The sequence below is a fragment of the Corapipo altera genome, unplaced genomic scaffold, assembly GCF_003945725.1.
Source record: "Corapipo altera isolate COAL_440 unplaced genomic scaffold, ASM394572v1 45, whole genome shotgun sequence".
Taxonomy (NCBI): domain Eukaryota; kingdom Metazoa; phylum Chordata; class Aves; order Passeriformes; family Pipridae; genus Corapipo; species Corapipo altera.
This window is the reverse complement of record NW_020884877.1, coordinates 17,601,648-17,627,442: the sequence shown is the minus strand read 5'-3', so window position 1 is coordinate 17,627,442 and position 25,795 is coordinate 17,601,648. Positions and strand designations below refer to the sequence as shown.

The window sequence follows — 25,795 nt, the reverse complement described above, 5'->3', positions numbered from 1 at the left end:
ATAGTAAAATATAAATTATCTCCAATGCTAGGAGCATTGGCATGCAAAAAAAGTGCTCTTCCCTCAAACTGATTAACTTTCTGCCAACTCTGAATACGATTTGAGTTACTTAACATATCCCACTTGTGTAGTTGTAGCTTGGTCTGAGGATGTGAAAGAAACTGAAGTCTGCATGGACAGAAAGCACCTCTGTGTGGTAGGTACAAACGGCCCTACTGCTAACTTGTATCTTTTCACTAGGTATAGCAAAAGGCAGCAAACTGAAAGCAAAACGTAGGTTTTACAGAAGTAGTCCAGGAACGATACCAGACATTTGAGATGTGACTATCCTGTAGCTGAGACCTGCAGGATTATCCTGATGACTGTTGGTTCTTGGGGTAGGGCAGAACAATTTGTTCTCCTGAGACGAATCTTGGCCTCTATGCACTTTACCCATCTCTGTTTTGAGTACTTCTTGAGATACCTGGGACAAGTCCTGCGCTCTTAGTGTCCCTTTTCTCTTGCCTGCGGTGCACTACAGCTTCCCCATGACAGTTTCCTTTTCATATGAACCAGGACACTTGGGGAGAAATGGTACAATGGTATTGTTTTGATATGGATATGTCAGAGTGGGAACTGTGGGAGATTATAAACTGTCTTTGTTCCTTCAGCTGGTTCAGATATTAGTGTCCCACAGTCTGAGATGTTGATGACATAGTTTTGGTCAAAGTTTTAATCAGTCCATCCCTGTTTTCAAGACATGCAACCTGATGCCAAGGTCAAATTATGCAGCAGTGCCTCCAGGCACGTTTTCAGCAGTGCAGTTCAGTCAGTGTGATATTTATGTTTGATGCTTCAGGTGATCCTGATAACTTCACACTTTCACTCTAATGTGTTTTCATGTGTGCAGTGGGAGTAATAGAGGAATTGTGGAAGCTTTGGCAACTTCTGGTCCTGCTGGCAGGTGGTAACATGTTTTACCTGTGCCAATGCGTTGGACATGGTTTTTAAGAACAGGCAATGATTCCTCAGATTAGAGCACTAGTACCCAGCACATTGCTGGGTGTAATGCAATGGCAAGGGAGAGGATTTGCAGCTGTGTCCTTACAGTTACAAATCTACAAACAACATGGAATTTGCAGAAATAGTAAAGAGATTACATGCACTAAATGGCTTGTGCGTCTTTTTTTTTAAAAAATCTCTTAATGGTCTTAAAGACCCTATAAATAGATGAGATACAGAAACTCTACACTCACTGTCTTAGAAATCAATAGACATGCAGATAAGATTTTTTAGAACTCTAATAAGAGTTCTCTACTGCCATGGTAAGAGTTCATGCAAATAATTTTATCTATGTAATTAATGTTTGAAAAATAATTCCTGAATATTGCTACATTAGCACTCCTTAGTTTTTTCTTTATAACTGGAATTTGAATACATTTTTTCATCTCAAGGAGAAAAGTACAGTTGTATTTGAGCTTAATATTTGCTTCTTATTCCAAGCATAAATTTTGAGATCAGCTCTGTGGTTGCTATGTTTACCTTTGTTCAAAACTGGATAACAAGTGGAGTTCAGACATTATGCTGCTATTTACCTTGTAAATAATCTCTCTTTTTTCGGGTGTAATGCAAGACACCTTGGTGGTGACAGTGTTAGATGAGTCAAGTGGGGCTATTTGTATCTGAGAAATTTGTATGAAATACTTTTGAAGTCATTGGAGAGGAAGAAGTACTCCTAGATCTTGATTCACCTTAAAAGTTTACCTCAGGGTGATGTGAATTACAGTTTGAGAAATGCCTTTTTCTCTCTATAAAATATAAATGTGTCTAGATTGCTCATGGAAATTTAGGTTGTCAATGCTGTAAGTATATAAGTTGAACAGACTCCAGTTTGTTGATCTTTCTCTGTATACTGGGGTCCCAAACCCAGAGCCATGTTATTTCATATGTGGCTTTGTGAGTGCCAAGGGGAATAATCACATTCCTGTACCTGCTGGCTGTGATCTTGCTAATTCATCTCAGGTAGAGGACTCTGCACTTCTTGCTAAACTTCACAAGGTTTCTGTCAGCCCACTCCTCCAGTTTGTTGAGATTGTCATGAATGGTTGCCTGGTTGTATCAACTGCTTGCCCCAGCTGGGTGTCTCTCCACGAGCCTCAGGAGGGCTTTTTCTGTTCCATCATGTGGATCATCAATGTTAAACACTTGAAGCATTACATAGAATAAGTCCCAAAATTGACTGACTGAAGATGAGCACCACTTAACAGCTGTCTGCAGTTAGGTACAGAACCACTGATCACTAGCATTTGGGCCAAAAGTGTCTTCCTAATCAGGTGAAATTCTTACAAAATCAAGGAATTGTTATAACTGACTTCAGTGAGGTCAATAATTCAATGAAGATTTCACTTTCTGTGCCCTAATTACCTTCCTATTGGAGAACATGGATGAATTTCTTCTCTTTGCAGAATTTAAAAGCTCAACTGTAAAGTATTTCTCTTTAAATGAATGGTTACTTCTTCGTAACTATTTTTTTCAAATAGTTCTTTTTCAAGTATCTATTTTTTATTTGAATTGGCTACTTCAGTAAGGAATGGACTTTCATCTCATAAACCCTGTTTGACTCTATTGGAGCTCTGCCAGTTTATGCCAGCTGCTGGTCTTGTGAAAGTGCAAGCCAGTGCAAGAAAGTGCAAGATCCTGGTTTCTGGATTTCAGGTAAGATTTTTTTTCTGGAAATGTAGCATGTGGAAAAATAAAAAAGACATGTATTTTATTTCCCTAGTAGGTCAGTATTAACAGAGTAAATGTTTTTTCTGTATGTAGTGGTTAGAGCAGCAAAACTGACAAAGGTGATATTTTGAAACAAAAGAGACATTTTTATAGCCAACATTGTCATCTTTGTCAGTAATGTATTACATGTGGATATAGTTTTTGTGAAAATCTAGTAGAGAGCTGCAAGATAGGAAAGTAGTAAAACATTTACAATGAACACTTGTTCTGTGATATAATTTCTAACGTTAAAAAAATCTTGTGTATAGCAAGAAGGCTGCTTAGACTGTAAGGAATATGTGATTAGAAAGTACAGTAAGAGTTAGTGTTCATTCACTTTTATTTGATATTTCAGAGACTCTCCCAGAGGAAGAGAAAGTAGTCTTACCTGCTAAGTGAAGTCCCTGATTCTAGGATTAGGTTCCAAACAAAGGTGATGGGTAGAGAGGGAGCTAGATTGCGAACTCCATAAATTACCTGTAGCACTGGTTTGACTTACTGAGAAACTTCAGTGTTATTTGCAATCTAGAGAGGGATTTTTGTTGAAATATTTGTAACTTTTGTAGCTTTGTTTTCAAAATTGTAATTAAGAAAATATTTTTGTGGATTTTTTTTCCTCTCTTTTTCTCTTTTAAGATTTGACCTCTGTTGAATTAACTTTGTATTCTGAAAACTTGAGGAGGAGGTGGGTGCTTTTTCTGCCAGAAGTAGTTAGTCAATTTAGCCTAAGTGGTGTTGCAAACAAGGCCCTCAGTTGCCTACACTTCAAGACATGGTTGAAAACCCCAGAAGTTGGGAAAAGTTGTAATGAGGAAAATGGGTACAGCATTTCCATCTCTCCAGTGGGGACTGTACAATATCTGACAGGGGAATATATGAGGAAGTTATTTAATGATTTGGGGAAATACCATATTAGTACATGAGGTTCTAAGCTCATCAGTGGCATAATCAGGAATAAAACAAAAGTTTCCTGAGTTTCAGTCTCATCTTCTACACCTGAGTGAAAAAGTACCTTTCTTGATATATGACCAGGCTACAAAAACTTCCTGCCAGCAGCCCTTTGATTAAATGTGAATTTTGTTGGTTATAAGTATTGTAAAGGTTTTACTTGTTTTCTGTATCAAAGCGCATGTCATACTGTATTTTTTAAATGTGACAGGAAATATGTAATCATTACAAACTTATAAATTTTATAAAGTTAAAATTTATAAGTTCTGAGGTGAGCCACAGAAGTTGATAGCAGAATTACCATGGACTCCATATTCAAAACTTCATTATTTGTTTGATATTTTTAGGCTTGTCTGGGTTACATCAACATAAGTGCATTTTACAGAAATATTTTCTTCGTTTTCTTGTTTCTGAAGCTTGGAAATGAATTTGAGGTTTTACTCCAAATACAAAATCATGGTTGCAAATAAACCATCTTTTAAAGGTTTTTCTTTACTAAAGGAATATTTTTCTCATAAATTTGCACTAATCCTAGTCTTCTCGTTGTCTAGTTTTGAATATTGTGTGAAATTGTTCACACTGCTGATAAAATCTGCTGGCAACCTTTTAATTTTTGAATTATGAAGGTGGAGAGGGTATTAGAGACATAAATGACTGAATTAGGTAGGTTTTAAACATTTTACTGTAGGCACACTTTAAAATATGTAAGCAGTTTTTATATGCAGTTTTGTAATTAAGAAGGCTTAGCTTCGAATGTCTGATGAATTTCTGAGAACTGGATCTCAAGAACAAGAGTTAATTTGGGTACCTTTTTTGCTGAAACTGCGTAGAAAACTGGAGTATACTTTTGTGTGCAGAAGCTGTAATCCGTGCCTTTGGTGTGAATCTTATTGTCAACTCCATGCTAATCTGGTATTGGAGCAAATAGTGGAGACCCTGGCCTGGGACTATGCTAAGATAAAGGAAGCAAATCATCGTACAGGTGTATGTGCTAGAAAGGACGAGAAGACTCCATCCGTGAGATTTCCTGAAGTGCTGATGACTATGACACTACATTACATATGAAATGAATACCAGAACAGGATTTAGTTAAACTTAACTTCCTACCTGAGTGAGACAAAGCCAAATATCTGTGTAAATTTCCTATTGAAATAAAACATCTCAGGCATGGCACAATGCAAACTCTGCATTGCTACAAGGACCCAGGGGCTTGCGTGCAGATTCCTCTTGTTTTCACAGCTTAGTGCTTCTGTTTCTGGGATTAACACAGATAGCTTTGGTGTTTTAGGTACATGTGCAAAATATTACTATTCATAAATTGTACACATCTCAAAGCAGAGTTATTTTTATAGAGACATGAATACCTATGGTAAAGCTTCTGTTTTGTGCCTTTTGCTCAGTTGCAGGCCATGTGATCAGTGTGGTCTGTTATAGAGGCTGATGCACCCCCTGCTGAAGTGATTATAGTCTAAGGCAAAGACTATAGACATACAAAGAATATAATTAGGATTTAAAAGATGAAAGTAGGTACATGCACTTCATAATATTTACTTCAGTATGTATTTGCAAATTTCAAGTATTGCAAACCAATAAAACCACAGCCAGACTCATCCATCTCTCCCAATAAACATCATCTGACCCTGTAGATACCCTGGTTAGGAACTCTCCTCGTGGTGCAATGCTTAAGGGAACAATCATGTTTCATGATGTGGAAAACGGGATGATCCAGAGGTCAGAGGCATATAGTCTGGCTTTCTAATGCTACATTGTTAAGCCAAGTTTTAGAATACTGTGGAGTTCCCAGGCAAATGGGAATACTTTAGATGAGCTGTAATAATGGTGCAAAGTCTTCTCTTGCAGAGAAGAATTAGAAGCACTATAAAGGAAGAGAAGTATTAACACAGTACCCACCTATATAAAGAAAACATTCCTGATGGTAGAGGACTTCTGGACCTAGAAATAAGATACGTTGCAAGATCCAAAGACTTGAAGCTCAATCTAGGTAAATGTTGTCTTACATCCGTAAGACACGTGTGAAGTTACAGTTTGCTGTTAAAATAACTGCACAAGAAATGGTATATTATCCCTCCCTTGCAGGTTTTAAATTGAGATTGCTTAATCCTTCTGAAGGATTATTTAGGTCAGTGACTAATCAGGGCCTGATTCAACATATTTTATTTACAAAGTAGGATTAAATGGATGATATGTCTGAGGAATTTCTTTCACTTGAAAAATAAGCCTAGAAAGGGTGGCTGTCTTAATAATTAGCAAACTAATGTATTGTTTAATTTTATGTATTATTTTAAGAGTCTTTAACACCACTTAATTTTATTTTAGATTTTAAAAGAGTATTCTCTAACGTTGACTTTATAGCAGGAATCAAAGGCCCAGCTCAGAATCAGGATACCATAAAATTCATGACCTTTGGTAGAGGATACATTTTGGGGAAAATTAAGGAAGTAGCAAATACTTGGTGCTCTTTACCAACACAGATTGTCTCACTCCATCACAGGAGTTGTAGGATTAGGCTGTGGACACAGACGTATTTTATTGGCATTACTTTTTTTGGCTGAATGATGTGAGAAGTTATATTAGTGAGACAATTATGAGAATACTTTTTTTCCAGTTCTGATGCCAGTAGGAAGAAAGAGATTATGTTGCAATTGAAGAATACATCCCAATCAGTACTGAACCTTTTTGGATCATATTTCAAATGAATTAACTTAGAGTCAAATAATTTTAGGCAGACTACATCAGCAAAGAAAGAGCTGTTAAAGAGCCATTACCACTTTCCAATCAAATGAGAAACATAACTGAGTACCACCTGTCACAAAGGCAGTACAATGATCCAGATGGTTATTTATCTTCAGATAGGGAGGAAGAATAGAGAGAGGAGGCACTGCTGCCAGAATTTGTTTTTCTCCTCCCCCTTCTTACCTCTTGTCAGAATAGTTTCCCTAATTATAAGGAAAACAATTTCTTAGGAATAGATTATACTGATGGGATGTTCCTTTTGATATATAAAGGTAGTTAACTTCTTTTCTTTTTTATTAGCATGAAATGCAATTTGAGAGGTTCACCCATTACTATTTCATGTTCTATGATCAACAAGACCAAAATAGAATGAAAAGGATTTTGGCTGCTTGGTAGTGATTTCTTTTCCTCTGAAGATAAAATTTAATTTGCTATTTTAGTTGAAATCGAAATAACCTGTAACAAGTTGAAAATAATCTGCAATTTTAAAAAATGTTTCCCTTCCTTAAAGAAATATGTTTATGATAGATATGCACAGTATGAGCATTCAAACTAATGTGTATTGTGTATGCATTTTATTTACCAGTGTATTTGAGGCTTCAGCTTAGGCAGGAATCAAGAGAGGGTAAACTGATCTAACCCCTAGTCCTTTCTGATTTTGAATATTGTGTGAAATTGTTCACTATGTTGCTAAAATCTACTGGCAACCATGTTAGGTCTCACAGAGTGCAGGTTCTTTTTGGAATTAAGAACATGGTGAGAGTATTGGACATAGATGTAAATGAGTGAATTAGGTTTCAAGCATATTTTTACTGTGGGGACATTTTAAAGTTCTCATGTTCAGTTTTGTAACTAACAGCTATGTGGTGTTCACTTTTGCTTAGTAGCAATTCCCGCCCCCCTCCATCCTGGTAGAGTGACATATTTTATGGCTAAACTGGGAGACAAGCCAATACTTCCAGGATGTCTTCCTAGAACAGGAATTGTATTCAGAGAAATGTTTTAAATAAAGTATTTCTTTTAAATTATAGCTATACATTGATCACAAAATGAAAGCTGAAAGAAAGGTACGACAGTTAAAATGTGAATGGTACTGGGCCAGTGATACTAGGACTTTGTAACAGCTTTTATGCATATATAAAAATATACATATAGCATCACTTATTATAGCAGAATACCTTCTTGGGACTTAGGTGGAGGAACTACCTGTCACTCTAAATAATTAGGAAGTACTCCTTAGTTAGAAAACCAGTATTTTTATTGAAAAGACTTAATAAAAGAAGTATTGCAAGACTTCTCATAAGCTTGAACTCTGATTTTTAGGTCTTAATTTTGGAGCTACTTCTTATCACATATCTATTTTTGTACATATAGAGCTATGTCAGTGATGTTCAAAACAGTGGGAATTATTTACACCCCTGGCCATTTTTATTTCAAACCCAGATAGACAGGTATATGCCATATGCCTCCAAAAATCTATGTTATATGCTTCTAAAGTACTTTGAGTATGGTCTAAGCCTTTTGAATGTAATTCAGCTTATATATAAAACATACCTCGTGAATAGATTTTGAGGAATGAAACCTCCGTTCAAAGGGGTTTAACACATTTACCGTGACTGAAGGGAACATCTGAGTTCCTGGCTTGCTTCAGGTCAAGGGGTAAAGGAGAGTTTTAGGAAGGAGAAGGATAAAAGTCAACTTTTGCTGTCTTCAATTTCTTGTGAAAGATGACACCAGGCAAGGATCAGGTCAGTTTCTGACATAAATTTAGAAGGTTACTGAAGAAGAAAAATATTTCCCCTTTTTTCGCATTGACATTTGCTTTAGAAGATTTATCATTGTAAAAGTAAACGTAGAAACGCTCACTATTTCATTTATGTAGTGCACTAGAAATATATATAGGAAAAAATTAGTCGGACATAAATATGTCACAAAAGTATTTATTTCCACAGCATATCCTAGGTATTCTTAATATCTTTAAAACTTAAGTGTATCTGCATGTTGTGATTTCACAACACCTGCTCTTCTTGTGATGACGTTTCTCAAATTACTGCTCATTTGAGAACCTCTTCTTACTTTTTTTCATATCCTTCATGTACAAAAGCTTGAAAACAATACCTAGTTGTGTACCAGAAGTTTAAACTGGGTATTAAAGCCTGTTCTATCTCATGATTTTAAAGCTAATTCTTCTGGGATGAGAAGTGGCACTATTACTGCAACAGAGAAATAACTACAAAATTTCTGGATGTGCCTGGAAGTATGGCTTATATTAGATGCAACACTGAAAGAAGCCAACTTGAAGAAGAGAAAACAGAATTCAAAATCAATTATAAAGTAATTAGAGAATAAATATTATTTTCAATTCTCTTTTTGGTGTGATATACTGCTAGAATGCTACAAAAAACCCAAACACCTTAGGTTTCATGAAAAATAGAACTTTCAGCTAGGTCATTTGTGTTACTCCACTTTTGTATGTGCAAAGTCCTTGGCTTTGGAGCTTTTGGATTCAATGTTTTGGATCTTTGTATAGAAGCAAGTTTGTCACAGCTGTCAAAACCATGACTTGCACTTCGACTTTGGCTTATCAGTTTGTGGCTTTGTAGCTCTGGAGGTCTGTGATATTTCTGTGTGTGCGGAGCAGGGCAATGCAGAATGATTTGGGGAGGTTTGTTATTTAACAGAGTTTTTCCATATTTCATCTATTATTCCACAGTGGTGAACTCCTGACTATAAAACACTCTGACAAAGAACCTTTGCAAAAACAATTACATAGCTGGTCCTAACTCTCTTTTGATGGCCCATTCAGTAATTCACTTGTAGATCCTGTGCATGGTACTTGTGGTCTTGATCCTGTTTCTCACTGTGAAATGTGGGGAAATAGTGTCATGTCCACAATATCTGAGTTATTTGTGGGCTTTACTTTTATTAGATGTGTCTGTGTGGATGAGTGTCTTTTGAGAGAATATACTGGGGAGTGAAAGATGTGTAAATGCCATTAAGCTTGAAGAATTGCAGTACCTACTAAAAAAAAAAACTTGGACAAGCTTGAGATATTTAGGCACAGAAGACCAAGGTGCTCATACTAAAATTCATTGAAATAACTGCCTGTGGACTGAAACAGTTTTTGGTCTTCCTGGTTTCACAAGTGGTATATTCATTTTAAATCTCTTTTCTTTAAAGAAGGAGAATCACTTTTAAAAACATTCTTTCCCGGCTTCATCATGACTTTTATAGCTTAATTATAAGCTCCTACAAATAGGGTTTTACTGTGCAAATGCTGACACAGCCTTACCTCTAGTGACCCGAATGCCCTCCAATGTTAATTACTGTAGATCTGTAATCGTGTTATGAAAATACACATCTGGTTTTTGTCCTGGAATCTAGACCATAGTGTTGTCTGTCTTTCTGTACAGGGTTACATGTATGTGTCACTTTGTACAAAGACAAAATTCTCAGTTTTGACTCAGAAAAATAGCCCCCTTCTTTTGTAAGAACACACTTTGACTTCCCTTTCCTTTGTATTGCTTCCCCAGCTCTGTGTCTCACTTGGCTGATGCACAAATAATCCAACCTGGAAGATCTCTGGGAGACTTGAAGAACATGTCCCACGGCAGAGGAAATTAAATCAGAATTAGTGAAGCTATTTTTGATCTACTTTTAGACTGCAAATGATATCCAAATGTAGGGCATGGCCTGCTGTTTTGGCAAGGAGATCAGCGTTAACAGGGAGATAGAGGTTTACTTGCTAGCTTATTTTTCCTAGCCAGGTCCCTGTCCATTTTGATTCTTATGCACACAGGTTTGGATGGGCACGTGTTTTGGGGAGATGCACTGGAAAGTGATGAAAATGAGAACTTTTCTAGCTCAGCTGTCATGGTAGGCAGCACTGTGCTTGTGTTCTTAGCAATACAAGTACTGTGGGGACTCAACATATTCTCACTTGGATATCAGATTTAGGCTTCAACAATCGTTTGTGTAGCCTGTTGAGGTTTTCGTACAGCTGAATGTAACTACTGAGTTGCAGAGCCAGATAGACTAGGAGAAGCTAAATGTGTATCAGGCTTGAATGATAAAATTGGGTGAATAAGAGGGTAAGACTCCTATTAACTGTATACGGAAGAATACGGTAGTCTGATATTCTGTGATTTGCAGGTCAAAGAAGATGGTGGGGTTATCTTAGTGGGGAGTGGGACAGACCTCTATTTGAAGAAGTCTGTAACTAAGGGTCAAAGTCGGGCAGGACTGTGTGAAGTGTCACTGTTTTCCAGTGCTCTTCTGGTGCTGGCTACATCAAAATGAATCTTGGCTCAAGACTGCACTGAAGCAGCAGCCTTGAGGAGCCTGTGGCTGAAGCCTGGTGTAAAGTGGTAAACTTTTGAGCCTTGTCTCGACGTTTGCGATAGTGTCAACGGGGTTCAGTGGGGCCCGGTCCCTCCGCCACTCTCTCCTTCCTCTGTGGACACGCAGCCAGCTCCCCTTCTAGCGCCCCTGGAGGAGCTCACGGCACCGGCGCGCTCGGGCGCCTGTGTGCAGGGGCGAGGCCCGCTCGGCTTCAAAGCCCCGCCGGGGGCGGCAGGACGCGGCCGCATCCCGCATCCCGGCTCCCCGCATCCCGCAGGTGGATCCGGCTGCTGCCCCCCCGCGCTGGGGCCGGCGGTGCGCGCGGCCATGTGACTGGCGCGCGCTTCCTGCCTCCGCGCCGCCCGATCCCGATCCTGATCCTGATCTGCGGCGGGAGCGCGGCCGGAGCGCGGAGCCCGGCGCAGCCCAGCGGCTCCCGCAGCGCCCCGGGAGCGCGGCGGGGAGGGGGCGCCGGCGCGGCCGCGCCGCCGCCGCATGGAGACACAGGACCAAGGGGCGCAGATGGAGCCGCTGCTGCCCACGGTACGGCTGCCGCAGCGCGGCCCCGGCCGGGGGGGAGCGACGCGCCCCGCGGGAAGGCAGCCGGGGAGGGGGGCGCAGGGGGCCGTCTGCTCGCCCGCCTGTGCCGGGCATCGCAGCCGATTTCTCGGTGCGTGGGGAAACAGGTTGGCTCGGTCCGGTGCCGGGCGATGCTGCGGCGGCGGGAGTGTCTGGACGCCAGGACGCTCGGGGATGGAACGGCGTGTGTTTGTGCGCGCGTGTCCCGCCGGGGCAAGCACCCTGCCCTCCGGACCCCCGCCTCAGGCATCTCCTTTCCCTCGGTACCCGCTTTCTCCGCATCCCCCTGCCTCCGACATCTCCTTTTTCAGGTTGTCCTTGCCCCCCCGGCGGTGGGGCGGCGCAGGGGAGCGAGCACCTGTGGGCTGCCCCGTGGAAATCTCGCTACGGGGCTGGGGCTGTATCTGAAGGTCCCTGCCCCTCCTCGTTTGCAGACCTCAGAGGAATCTGCTGAGGGCTGGCACTGACAAGACAGGGTCTGCTTCCCGCCGGATCCCGGGCTCTGCTTCATGCTGCCGTGTCGCAGTTTCTGGTGCTCAGTCGTGGAGCTGGTGATCTGTGGGGTTATTGACGTCTGCGGAGTACGCGGTGCACCCTCGCCTCAGAGCACGGTGCGACTGCACATCTACGCCTGGGCAGCCTTTCTCTTGCAAGTAGGAAAGGGGTCAGTTGATGGGGGACTTTTTACACTGCTAGATCAGTAGGGACCCTCTTTCCTGCCAGGCCTCTCCCAAATAGAGGGTTGCAGACACACAGAAGGTTTTCAGTGTGGGTGTTGATCTTGATCTCATCCTGAGATTCTGTTTGTGAATGGTGGTTCCTGCCTTACACAGGAAATCTGTCTGGGGCAGGGAAAAGTCTCTCATGTACATACACAAGTGCCTGACTGTGCGTACACATCCCTGTCAACACACTGCATAGGTCTGTAGAGGCTTTGCTGCTCCTGAAATGGCTGTGTGTTAGCACAACGAGCTGCACAACATTGATGAAGCTTGAAAGAGACAAGTCTCAGCTGCTGCAGGTTGATGAGATGCACTCATGGCAAGCCCATTTTTCATAGGGTCTGTTCCCATCATCTGTTGACATGGTCCATTTTGCAATCCGGTGGCAGGTTGCTACACAGTGTGAGGTTATCTCTGGCATCTTCTTTCTCCTTGTGGCAGGGACAGTTTTCCCCATTGCTCTCTGGATCCCTTTTATGAATCCTAATTCCTAGTACTTGCTGCTGTCTCAGTTTCTGACACTGGAGTGTCCTTTTGCTTTCACTGACAGACTGGCTGCCGAGTTCCTTTCTTTAGAGAGACAATTAAATGTAAACCCAATTTCCATCTGTAGTTCATGATTGTGATTCCATGGAAGGCTTAGTTCTCAGTGTTTCACACCAGTGCAGTAGTTTGCAGTCAGTAGCAGTCTCACTCTTGCTCATACCTTGCTAGTCTGTGTGCTGTTCTCGCTTTGTCAATGTGTGTTGTCTCTGTGCAATGGCCACTGTGCTGGGAGTCAGAAGCTGTCAGGAGGCACAACATACAGGATTGCCTTGTGCTGTCTGCCTTTAAGTTTTGTTTCTCCAGGGCTGTGCCCAATAAAAAAGGCTGTTGCTGTTGTTGAGAGAAGCAAAGAAGATGTGGCGATGAGGGGGGAATTGTCCCTTGTTCCCTCTGCAGCCCTGACTGGCAGAGCCCTGCCCTGATGCAGTACCTCTCTGCAGAGGTGCAGGTCCCTGTCAGTAGAGCTGCAGATCAGTACTGTTGATTGTTAAGTTTGTGTCCTGGTTCCCACCTCCATTTACTACAGCTGACTAGTTCAGTTTTGTTTGCTTCAAACAAAGGGAAACTTCTCCATCCAATATATGTTGTGGCATGTTCTCTTCCTCAGTTGTCTCTTACTCTTGCTGCCTCTGAGAGGGCCTGTGTGGCTCAAAAAAGCAACATTGTTTTCCTGCCGCAGTGATGGTACAGGCACAGCTCCTTCAGTCTTCAAGATTTCTTGGTCCTAGTGGTGTTTTCTCTGTGCATCAGGCAATACAGTGTGTGTATGTGCTCTGGCAGGCTCAGCGTGTCTGATGTCTAGTGCCCTGCATGTGGTAAGGCAGAAATGGCTTTCACATTATGGGAGTCTTTTACCTAGAGACAGGACAGAGTTTAAGGAACAGGAATTGGTGCTAACTTCAGCACTGTTAGTCTGGGAGGTAATGTTGTGACATACCTTTAGAGGACTTCTGTTTGGGGATCAATCCTCATCTTGACTGGAAACAAACACAACAGAAATGCAAGCTGTAAAACGAATACAGGTCTGTTCCCAGGTGTTGTCCTGGTTCAGTGGACTCTGGGTATGAAGATAAAGGCTCCTAGCAGAGCTTGTTTCCTTCGAGGGTTAGTCTAAGGGCTTTGGTGTATGCAATAGATTTAATTTTTATCTTTGGCGAAACTGTAACACATGATATGTTTTAATTGTTATTTGTAGTAAAAAGATAACAAATGTGGTCCTTGATTAATTTTATCTTCTAATGGTGCTCAGAGATTGTGAAGCCTCAATATAATTTCCCACCAAAATCCCACAGTCTGTACCAAGTGGAATCTATTTTTATTCTGGTGTTAATCACAAGTTGTTTCTGATTTATTATGTTATCTTTTAATTAAACCCCCCAATCCCTAGCATTTTGCAGACTAATAAAATACATTGTTGCTGGTGGGTTTGGGGAGTTAAATAATATACTTGTCAGTTTCCTGTCACTTCCTTTGAAAACAGGTCTTATGCAGCAACAGCACCTTTGTTAGCAGTTGTGCTAATGTTTTTTTTTGCAGTGGGGACAAATTTTGATGAAAATTTTTAGAAATCTGTTGCAAGTTATCTATATGTGCAATATTGTGGAAAAAATGAAAAAGGAAATTGTTCACCTGGATACTATTTTTTTTAAACTGCTCTTGAAAATGCAAATAGAGTCTTAATTTTTACTGTTCAGGACATATACTAATTTGGTAACAAAATACAGACTTACATGCTTTTGGTATCATCTAATGATTTATTTATCAGTCATCAAGTATATTTTTTCAGTGATTATTCAGAGTGCTTTAAAATAGTTGTGAGTAATTGAAAGATTGCTGAGGAGTCATCATTTGTTTACAGAACAGGAGAAACAGTGTGCAGGTCTCTACAAAGATCTTCTATTGATTTCCTTTTAAAGAACCAGATATTGCTAGTTTGTTTGTGTACATGTATACCTGGATTGCGTGTAAATTATTTTGCAAGTTGTCACTTTATTGTGACTTTATTCATAACACAAGGTGTTTGTATTTGTTCTGTACATTCTGGATCTCTTGTAGGCAAGTCAAAATTGGATTTCTCAACAGGGTTGTTATCTGACAGAGGTTTGATATTTCAGATATAAGGAAGAAATATAGATAAAGTGTGAATATTTTTGCTAACTATGTTTGTGTTTGGTGTGTTGTTTTCCTGTGTTTTCTGAAGGCAACATTAAACCCCATGTATGTAAAATGTAATTGACTTTTCCATATTCTCTCACTCTCCTCATTCAGTCTTAAAATTCAGAAGCTGTTTAATTCTATTTATTTGTTTATTTAATTTTAAAATCTGACAGATAAAAGGCCTTAAAGCATGACATTGCTGAGCTATATATAGATACTGTATATGCTTGTGCTATAGTATGATATGGTACGTATGCTCTAGGTAAGGTCGGTTTGTATCAAGAGTACTCTTGCTGCTGCAAATGGCACACAGTTATTGCTACTTAGGAACTCCGTATGTGGGAGAATGGTGTAGCAAGATCTTGGGTAGTAACTATTTTTAACGTAGCAGGTGAGTGTGGGAAGCTGCTCACACTAACAGGCCAAATTCTTTTGCTTTTGTTAATGCTGAGTGGGACCTCTGATAAGACTTGAAGATGAAATATATTACTCATTGTCAGAAGAGATGGCATAGCCTGACCCCACAGTTTGTATAACAGTACTAATTCCTAGTTCACTTCACCAAAATGTAGCATTACAGCAACAGTTAAGGCAAGTTTATAGAGACTACAGGAATGTTGTGATTCTTTTGGAAAAACACAGAGGCAGTATTACATTCTCAAGACAATGGCATCGTTGAAAATAAAACCCTAAAACCTAATTGTAGGTATAAATTTAGGATTGAATTGCTGCTTTGGGTATTTTCTCTTTTACTGCCTGATTTCAAGTTGTGAGTGAAAAGAAAGAAAACTTTTTCCAGGAAAATGCTAGAATGAAATGAAGTAACAATCAGATAATAACAACAATCAAATAATAATAACAAAATATTTATTTAAGTTCCCCTTTCCCCCTCCTTATATTTGCCAGTGTCATAATTAAAAAATATAGTATGCTGTGGTGTTACTCTTTAAGAATAATTGGCAGCCTGATACATATTTGTGCAAAAATAAGAAAAAGTATGAATACTGTGTGGAAATCATCTCATTTCAATGCATCTATGTCTGGTTTGAAGTCTTCCTACAAATTCTACTTGTTAAATATATGCTTTCAATTTCCACTGCTAATAAAAGCATCTTTCTACTTTTTCCTTTTCCAAATACTTCCAGTGACGTCTTTTAATGCTTCTGAAATAAGTAATGTTTACAGCTTCAGTGGATGAGAGAGCTTAAGCAGGTGAGGGAATACTTAATCCACTGTAAAGCATCTTGGACAATTAGTTATGTGTCAGATATGAGAAGAGAAAGCCACAGGCACTGCATGTTCCTTTCATATGTTCAGATCTGCCTTGAAAAAACAAACTATTGAAGATCATACCCATGTGACTCCCTTTGCAATAATAATGCCATTTTTATGTCATACAAATGGATGGAGGACTGAATATGTTCAACATAATTGTCAGTGTTGGTGAAGTTTAAAAGTTATTCTCATGAAATGAAAAATAAGTGTACCGTATTTAAAGAGGATTAAAATGCACCCTGGTTCTACAAGGTTGTTTATTAGGGTAGGCAAGGTGAAAGTTGGAATAGATGACAAAGGCTATTGCTAAAAATAGAAGAAATGTCTTGGGGGACAAAAAGAAGTTGCAGAGTGAAATGAGGGTAAAACTGAGAGAGTTGAGATTTGTGCAGACTTGGAGAATCGAGGACATTATGGCTGACTGGTATGAAAGGAAAGGAGGCGCTGATTAAGTTTCATGGGTAAAGAATACAGGGACAGAAGCAGGAAATCCAGCTTATGCCCTTGTGCAGTTGGGGCAAAACATTATCTTGAATCCTGAGTCTTCTGTGTCTTTGCCGATTTCCCTGTTCACCTACTTAGAGCCTTTTCACTTTGTTTAATCAGCTATTTAGAAGACACTGCAAAGTTGTTAATAAATAAACACTGAAATTCAGTAGAGATATGAAAGATAAGGCCAAGATTTACAAATTCTCAATTTTAATCAAACTAGGAACTTGCTGCAAAAAATCTGGCACAGTAATGTGTTTAGGAGAAATTAAGTCTTCAAGGTACATGAACTAATATTTGGCATTTGAAAAGTATTAGCTGATTAGTACAGTACTATGTGTGTGTTTTGAGAAATGAGTAGCAAATGTAGAGCAATTCAAGAAGAACAACAAAGATCAGCATGGGCATAAAAATATGAAAGAAGATTTGAGGGAACTGGGATTCCTGAGGCTGAAGACACACACATTTGGTATGTAAGAGGCTGCTGCTGCAAAAAGGACTAGTTTCTTTCTTATATCTGTACTGAAACAAGGAAAATATTATGGGACAATAAAGAAGGAAGTTAAGAAAAGCTGTCTAGTGCTAGGAATAATGTAACAGTGGAACAAATTGTCTAATATATTTGTGTAATCTGTATTAACTGTCTGTAAGAATAAGTAAGACAATTATTGCTGCTTTAGAGCTGAGTGATGGGCTAGAAGACCTTATGAGATCTCCTCCAATCCTATCATTCTGTGAAAAGGGCTCACTTTTGTCTTTTTGGGACAAGTATGTTATAGATGGATGACAGGTTATGTGCAATCTGAGGAGAAAGAAGCAGTTTATCTGGATTATAAATTTTGATACCCTCATTTCAATCCACCTGAATCCTGAATTTACTATAAATACTTACATTTACTATAAACACATTAAAAAGAGTATCTTAAAAAGATAGATGGCTACTGTTGATCCATTTTGTAACAAGCAGGTTTTAAAACCACACAAAAATATAAAATGCAACATTATTTATGAATTTGTATCTGTAAAATGCTAAATCTTAAATGTGGGTTTTTAAGCCTTTGTGGAATCCTCTTGACTTTTTAGGAGTCTGTGTGCATCAGTGGGGCTGCAAGAAGATCCAGGACAAGTTTCAATGGAAGCAATCATTTTGTAGCTGTCACGCTCAAAAATGCCAGAAAGTATTGCACATTAATATTGCTTTTTGAAGAGAGATTGGGATCATCTTGCACCTTTTTCTGGAGACTTTTAATAACAGTAGTCAAAATGCTGTAAATTAAAAAACCCCACTGATCTGAAGCCACTGTTCTGGAGAGTAGTTCCAGATATCACTCACTAACAATTGCACTAGATTCTCTCTAGAGGCATTCTTGGTCACTGAAACTGTGTAAGGATGGAAAAGGACCAAACTGTGCTATTAGATCCTGGCAAGAATAGAAAATAGATACTTAAACTGTAATTAGTCTGGCAAACTAAAGTCATGTCATTAAACAGAATAGCAAAATGCCATGTCTTTTCTGGAGAAGATGATAAGTACATGTAATCTTCCATTTCAACATATGAATGTGTATAGGGGTTTTACTTTAGAAGTGAGCATCCATAAGCAAGGAGGTGATTTCATGTCCAATCTTTCCCACTGAAAGCTTTGTGGAGGTTATGTGATATTAATGATGTTCATAGTGTTGTAAACATGAATAGAAAATAAAGGCACAATCACAGAGATTGTGTGTAAATTTTAAGTGCTTTAGATTTTTTTTTTCATTGGTACTGACTATTAATTTTCATTTTTTTCTTTATAAAATCAAAGAATAGCATCCACAGGGGCGTAAAATCTTCAGGGTTGTTCTTTCCTCTTAAGCATTTTAATTTTGGGGTTCAGGAAAATGCCACTGGTAAATTTAAATAGTTGGATTTATGGTTATAGAATGCAAATTAGGAATTAAAAAGGGCTGCATTATATTGATATGCTCAGTGTTTATAAGAGTCAGTAGAATTTTAAATTTTGTGTTTTGTTGGTGGACAACAAGCTTCTGAATAGTAAGTGAAACTGTTTAATTCTGTAAAGCTATATTTCTGCTGTAAAATGAAGCAGAAACCAAAATGTAATTCCCAGATAAGATCTCCTAGATCTGGTTGGACCAATGATGCAATTAGTAAATTTGAGCTAGTGTCTTTCTAAAAAGAGGATTTTGCTTTCGACCTCTATCCATCTATCCATCTATTTATCCATATCTTTGGAGCCAAAAAGCAACCCTATCAGTCATGTTGTCAAATTTTCTCACAAAGTAAGATGTGGATTGTTTTTCTTTTTAAATTTGGAAATGTAGACTGAAAACGTACAGAAAAGTATGAGAGTTTTCTATTTGGAATTAAGCAGCATAATGATGTCTAAAATCTGCTTAAGTAAGTTGTCAAAATTCCCGTGTGACGATAAGTAAAGTCTAACAGAAGATCTAGAAATGTGAATAATTTCTCAAGGCCCAACTCTGTAGAATTGAAGACATCATTCTCAGTCTTGTTTAGTTATTTAGTTTGCTTATCTCATAAGACAAAGCCTGTTACAACAACTGTAAAATAAAAGAACCTTGAGCTTTTAGTTAAATCAATAAATTAGATGTTCTGTTAAAAGTAGGAAGTTGGTATTTTTCATTTGGATTGCAGCTAAGTGATGATAATGATGAGAATTGGAATGGAATTTATTAGTCACTCATTTGCTCCGGAGATTTATCCTTTACCTTAGGATTCAAGGTTGAGCTTGTAGATATATAGTTCCCAAGGGCTGTTAAGTAGCCATGCAGAAGTGGTTGAACCACTACAGTCCTTATTAAGAAAAAATTTCTCACCTGTTCTGCCCGAGTGGGTAACAGATAAAGTTCGATATCATCTACTAAGAATGCAGAAATGAGATTGTGCTACCAGCATCTCAGTTATATTAATGCAAAATTAAAAAGATTGCAAGTTTATGAACTGAAAATTCGTAAGGAAGAGGATATATTCTCCTGGTATACCCTATAGCATGAAAATGTTAAAAAAATTATAATTTTATATTGCCAATGGAATAATGGGTATTTCTACCTTTGAATTCGTGAAAATGGGAATAACCTGTATCCACTTTCATAAAAATACTTTAGGAGTTTCTTTTAATCATGTTTGTGACCTATTTAAGTAGGTACCAAAATAGAACCAGAGTGTCCCAGAACAGTGCATTATCGTTCCAGCAGAAGGGATATTATACATGTTAGTGTTTTAAAAGAATTCATAGAATAAAATTAGTGTTCCCTTCCACCCCCTCACTCCCAAATCTGTGCAGCAGCTGCTGCCAGCCATCTTAATGCCGTTCCTCAGAAACATCTTAGTTTCCAGTTCTTTTGAGACTACTGCTACCTCATTTGAAATTTGTATGTATTTCAAAAGTATCCTCACCAATACAAATGTTCGTGCAATGTCTGCAAGTCTGCTGTTTTCTGAGATCTTAATATACCTTACTTTTTTCCGAAAATTTTATAACTTAGATTGTAGCCCATATTATGCATCTTCTTCAATTACTGCTATCCTTTTCCTTTATTTGAAGAGAAGATAGAAATGCTCAAATATATGACTTGACTGATTATATAATTATCTTTTAGAAAGCTTCCACTTTATTATGTTTTTCCTCTTAATGATTGTGTTATAGTGAAGTACTTAACTATGTCCACCTGTTTTTACAGCAGCCTTATAATAGCTTTTGAAATTAAATGTGGTAATGAGCTGTAAAAACACTCATAAAGCTGTGTTTCATACTCATCCAAGAATCTTCTCATGTGAAAATTCTAATAATAGGTGAATTTCATGTCTTTTCTTGAGAGAAGTATCTGAATGATTCCAGATTAGGTGAACATGCTTTCAAAAATAGCATTAAGCAGTGCAGAAGCCTTTGTACTTATCCTCCCCCATTTCATAAAGAGGAGGTTTTTTTTGTGGCTGCATGTTCACCTAATCTGGAATCATTCAGATACTTCTCTCAAAAAAAAGGCATAGGAGGAAAACGTTAAAGATTTTAAAGAAAACACCACATTCAGTTTTAGAGAAGATGAAAAGTTTTTCAGTGATCTATAGTTTGTGTAGTTTGTGTTCATTTCACTTGGTCTTGTCTAAAAGTTCAGGACTCTGTGTCTGCTGTATCTGAATTGATTTACTTTGGCCAGCAAATACTTGAACGTTTTTTTCTATTTGCCCAGCCATAACTATGGGTAGGTGAGAGGTTTCTAAACGGTAGCCAGGATTGCCCAGGGCAACGGAACTTCAGGTACCTCCGGAGTGGAGAAGACCAGTTGAAAAGAAACTTAAAATATGCAAAAAATGAGTAACTCTCCACTGAATATTTGTGAACTCTAATTTTTTTTTCACTTTTCTGTCCAGTGCTTCTACATTGGCCAAATTTGGGCAAAAATAACAGAAGCAGCAGAAACGATTTTGCCTTGAAAAATATCAAGTCACTGAAGACTGAGCATGCATTAACAAGGTGTACTGTGGACAGAAGCAGGTTTGTGGAGGAAAAGAATTGTTTTGGAGAACTGGGTATCTCCACTGTACACTGTACCCATGATGAGGTATTTGCCTTGGACTGACCCAGGAACTGTTCCCTTTAGCAGATACAATGATATTGTACATAGTAACAGGATTATAACTTGCAAACCCCAATACATTACAGCCAAACAACCCCAAATCCCAAAACTACCTTACCATGCCTTCTTCCCCCAAATTTCTCCATAAATATGAAACTTGTTAATGTATGTATGTCTATTAAAAAAGTTAAGCTAGAGGGAGCAACTGGAACTTCACTAAAGAGTATTTTGAAGAAAAATATGGAAATATTGAAGACATCTAATGAAAGTTATTATCGAAACATGTAAAAGTGCAAATGTGTAAATCTTGACTAAAATTTTTTGTTTATTCTTCTGTGAGCAACTCAGACTTACACAATCCAATCTTATGCACATTCATGTCCCTTACATGTCTTAGGTAGTTCAACACAAAGAATGTAGGTTTCGATCAAGCACCCAATATAGGATCTGAGAAAGTCTGCTGGGAAAGTAGTGTTATTGCTCTGAAACAATTTTTTTTTGATCCTAAAGTATTGAAAACTTTCCAAAAGCGGTCTGATATTTAGACCAGCTCATCATATAAAAATTATGAGTAGTGTTTCAATGACAGTGTTAGAAATAGGAAATCTCTGCAAAACCAGTTCTCTGTGATCTTAGGCTACTAAAATTCCTAACTAGGACAGTCATCAGAAGTCATTAATTATTTCATGTTTATTTCTTTATGTCTATCTGTTCTCCCTTAGATTACATACAAAGGATGGCTGTAAAAAAAAACTGCTGCAAGGTAGTCAAGATAGACAGAATCAGAGTCTTCTCTTCAAATACCTTAGTTGCATGCACTGACCTTGCATAAATGCAAGGTAGGTTTACCCTTGATAAAATTGAGCTAATGTGCTTCATGCTTGGCATCACATAGGAATAAACACAGTCAGAATAAAGAATATGAAAGCATTGATAAGATGCTGTAAATGAGCCACCAAGTTTAGGGGGTTGTATTTTCTGTTTATTTATTTAGGAAAAAAATTGTGTGGACGTTTTGGATGAGGACTGTGATTTCATTCTGGGTGGACGCAGGATCTGTCACACAGTGGGCCTGGTCCATGACTGGCCTATTCAGGAGCTAGGACAGTACACATATGAGTAATAAGCCTGTTTATTAGCATGATTGCAAACAAATAGATTTTTGGGAGTGCAGAAATCTACTTATTTTCTCGAAGTTACTCTTGTGACTGCTTGTGAAAATTACTGAGCTATTGCAGCATAACCCTTTTGACTGTAATCACATTAGGTATCTGCTGTAAGAGTGCAAATAATGATAGTTATAAGTTGTGAATGGACAGAATTAAAAATACCTCTCAGTTTGTACTTTTTTTTTGTTTAGAAGAAGAAAACTTCTAATTTTCATGACACAACAAATAGCAAATTTTATGGATTAGGGGAATTGCTTTTTTTATGGATATGAAATTTAAAAAATTCTAGAGGATTATGATTTATCTTGTTCAAATGCTGTAACCCAGAGACTTTTATTCTACTATCTGCTGTGCTTTTATCTTTGAGTCTCAAATTTTTCATTTCATAGTGATTGCAGAAATAACTGTTTATATAGTACTTCCATTATGCATATTTATTAAAAAGTAAAAAAGTAATTAAAATAAGTCTGGGAAGATTGTCTTGAGCAAAAACAAATTAATTGATAAATGGTCTCTGCAAGCTGTAATAGGGTATTGTTAATGCTTTACAGTTATAGTACAGGTTTTAATAACTCATTCCTAAGAGTGGGTTTAGTTCTGCTACTGATATATTTTTTATGGGAAAATAATATCAATTTAGAGTTCTTATGACTGATTTAGTTTTTTTTCTTTTTTTTTAGATTGCATTTTTTTATAGTCCATAATAAATTGTTTATTTTCCTTCTAACATTTAATATTTCTTCAGCAGGCTTTTCTTGTGTGCTTAGAAAGGGTGTCTGTGTCTGCATATGCAAATATGAAAATACATTTAATTCTAATGGCAATAATTTTTAAAATTTCTTACTGGTGGCAAATATGTACTTCAATTTAATGGTTTCAGCTTTCAAGAAATACAAGACTAAGTAAATTTGCCTTAAAATTTGTTATTAGTACTGTGTTTTAGTACTAGTTGTACTCCATTTCATAGAATTGTAGAGTGGTTTGGGTTGGAAGGGACCTTAAAGATCATCTCGTTCCAACCCCCCTGCCTTGTGCTGGGACACCTGCCACTAGACCGGGTTGCTCAAAGCCCCATCCAGCCTGGCCCTGAACACTACCAGGAATTGGGGCATCCACAGCTTCTCTGGGCAACCTGTTCCAGTTCCTCACATAGAATCATGGAATTATCTAAACCCAGGCTTTGTTTTGAGTTGACAGGTGCTCAGCATTTCCTGTAGACCAAACTTCTTCAAGACACTAAAATCATATTGAGATTTATTACAATATTCTAAGCCTTAAAAGAGCTTCCAACAAGTATTAGAAATGGTTGTAATGTTAAGAAGAAAAAAAAAAGGAAAAAAAAAGGATGTCTTTTTACTTTATTTGGAATGGGAAGATGTCTCAATCCGGAGTCAGCAGCGTGATTCCTTTACAAAGTCTCAATTTTCAAGTGTTTCATTTTAGATATCTTGATTGGTAGTGATATGAAAACAGTGATAGGAAAGTTTCTGTCATTTGGGAGTGCTAAATTGCATATGTGCTAGGAACATGAGCAGTGTAAGACATCCATATGAATTGTGAGTATAATGACAAAAGCAAGAAATTATAAAGGAAATATAGTATCAAATCATTATTCTTAACTTTTATATTTCTGCTATAATCTTGCAATCTTGTAGCTTCAACACCAAGAAAATGCCTATATTCTAGATCTTTATTTAAAAGTTAAAAAAAAATAGGCAAGATTTGGTTCTCATGGTAGAGATGGAAAATGTGAAAACATCAGTCTTGGTAATCCAGAAGACAAAAATCATCCTATGTGTGCTTCTTTCTATATCTCATTTTTTTTCAGGCAACATCTTGATTTTTAGGTGTTACTGCTGGCTCTCAGTGGTTTTCTAGGATGCTTGTTGTCCAGGTCGTGCTCCTTTTCAGTGCTGTGTTCTACTCGAGCGTTTTTTTCCTGCGCTTCTGTTTCTTGTGCTTCACACAACTGTTTGCCTGTGCTTAAGGGCTCATGAGAGTTAAGTGGCTGCTGATAGGGACACAATATAAAAAGATGTTTCAGAGAGCCTTCAGCACATTATTTTTTTATTTCTTCGAGAAAAAATAAATTTGGAATACTGGATGTTATCTGACCTGTCCACAGGTCATGGGGTAGTGACAGCCACCATCTGGTATGGTCTCAGATATTGTCATTGATGCAGACCTGAGGACTGGCAACCTGAGACTGGGCCTTCCCTGAGCTTTCAATTTCAGGACTGTAAAGTTAGATCATATCTTGATATTACATCATTCAGGATTTCTTGACTAGTGGGGAAATAGATTCTGTTCAAATTGAAGCTGTGTAGATTAGGAGTTGTTCTGGAAATGAGGCAATTCAGGAGACAAAGGATGTGATACTGTGAAAAATAAAGAAAAAATGAATACAGAATAAATCCAAAGTATTTCATTATAGCAGAAATAGTGAATTTCAATAAAATTATTAATTACTAAGTTAAAAATGAGAGAAACTTTTCAGCTTCTCCCACAAAGTTAGAGTTCAAGTGCAAAAATTACAGCGATGTGGGGTATTGTGGAGGCCATAAGTGTAAATAGGTTAAAAAGGAATTAGGTAAGTAAGTACAATGATCCTAATTCAACAGATGGAATCAGCGGCTTAGGAGAACTTTAAACTGCTGATCACCAGAAAGTGGGACTAAGTACCAGAGGAAAGACCATTTGATAGTTTCTTTTTTGTCTTGTTCTATCACAAACAAATAATGGGGCAGCTTGAGACATTGGATTTCAAAGATTTCTGCAGTCCTGCTTTTGCTTTCCTTCCTGGGGTCCATGAAATAAGGTTTGTTGTTGTTAACTTTGCAGGAATGGGTTATCCCTCAGATGGTTCTGTGGAAAGAGAAATAGTTCTCTTTGGTCTAACCAAGGACTTGTTCACCTGTAGATGAGATAATTTAAAAATAGCAGGTGATCCCAAATGAGTCTTTACTTTCTTGTGCCAAAGAATTCACTTTCTTTCTGATCAGTTACATTTTTTCTTAGATTGGATATTTCAGGAGAAAGATGTTCCTGATCGAGAGGTCCCAAACCTAGGAAGATGCGCCACCTGTCAAACGTTTGCTGTTTTAGCATTGGGCAGAAGGAGCCTGGAAGAGGTCTGTCACACTATGTTCTTGCTGAATTCAGTAACAAAGGAAGAGGAACACCATTCTTCTCTGCTCATACATTCTCATTTTCATACAAGCAAAGGAGACATCTATATATGGATGTCTTCACATCCATATATAGAGAATGGATGCCAAGAGCTGCTTGTGAGCTGCTGTCCTTCCCCAGAGTACTTCCTTTTGCTGAATTTTGGGAGTTTTATTAAAGTCATAGCTCTGCTTGTCATCACAGATCTAATTTTTTTAAATCTAGGTTGCTTTCAAGAAGGTTCGGTGATCATTGTGAGTGTGCTGCTCAGCAATTTATAGGCTACAGCTATGGCAGG

At 38.2% G+C, this 25,795-nt stretch overlaps 1 protein-coding gene across 2 annotated transcripts in view; it reads left to right on the top strand.

The window, feature by feature from the left end:
* Positions 1–11,213: 11,213 nt before the first annotated feature.
* The window catches only part of SLC4A10 (solute carrier family 4 member 10), a 152,558-nt gene continuing 137,976 nt past the window's right edge, over positions 11,214–25,795 (top strand). For both annotated transcript variants that reach the window (XM_027637327.1, XM_027637330.1), the window contains exon 1: positions 11,214–11,334. In XM_027637327.1, the coding sequence (XP_027493128.1) occupies positions 11,287–11,334 (48 nt within the window). In that variant the 5' untranslated portion in view covers positions 11,214–11,286. The remainder of the gene's footprint in view (positions 11,335–25,795) is intronic.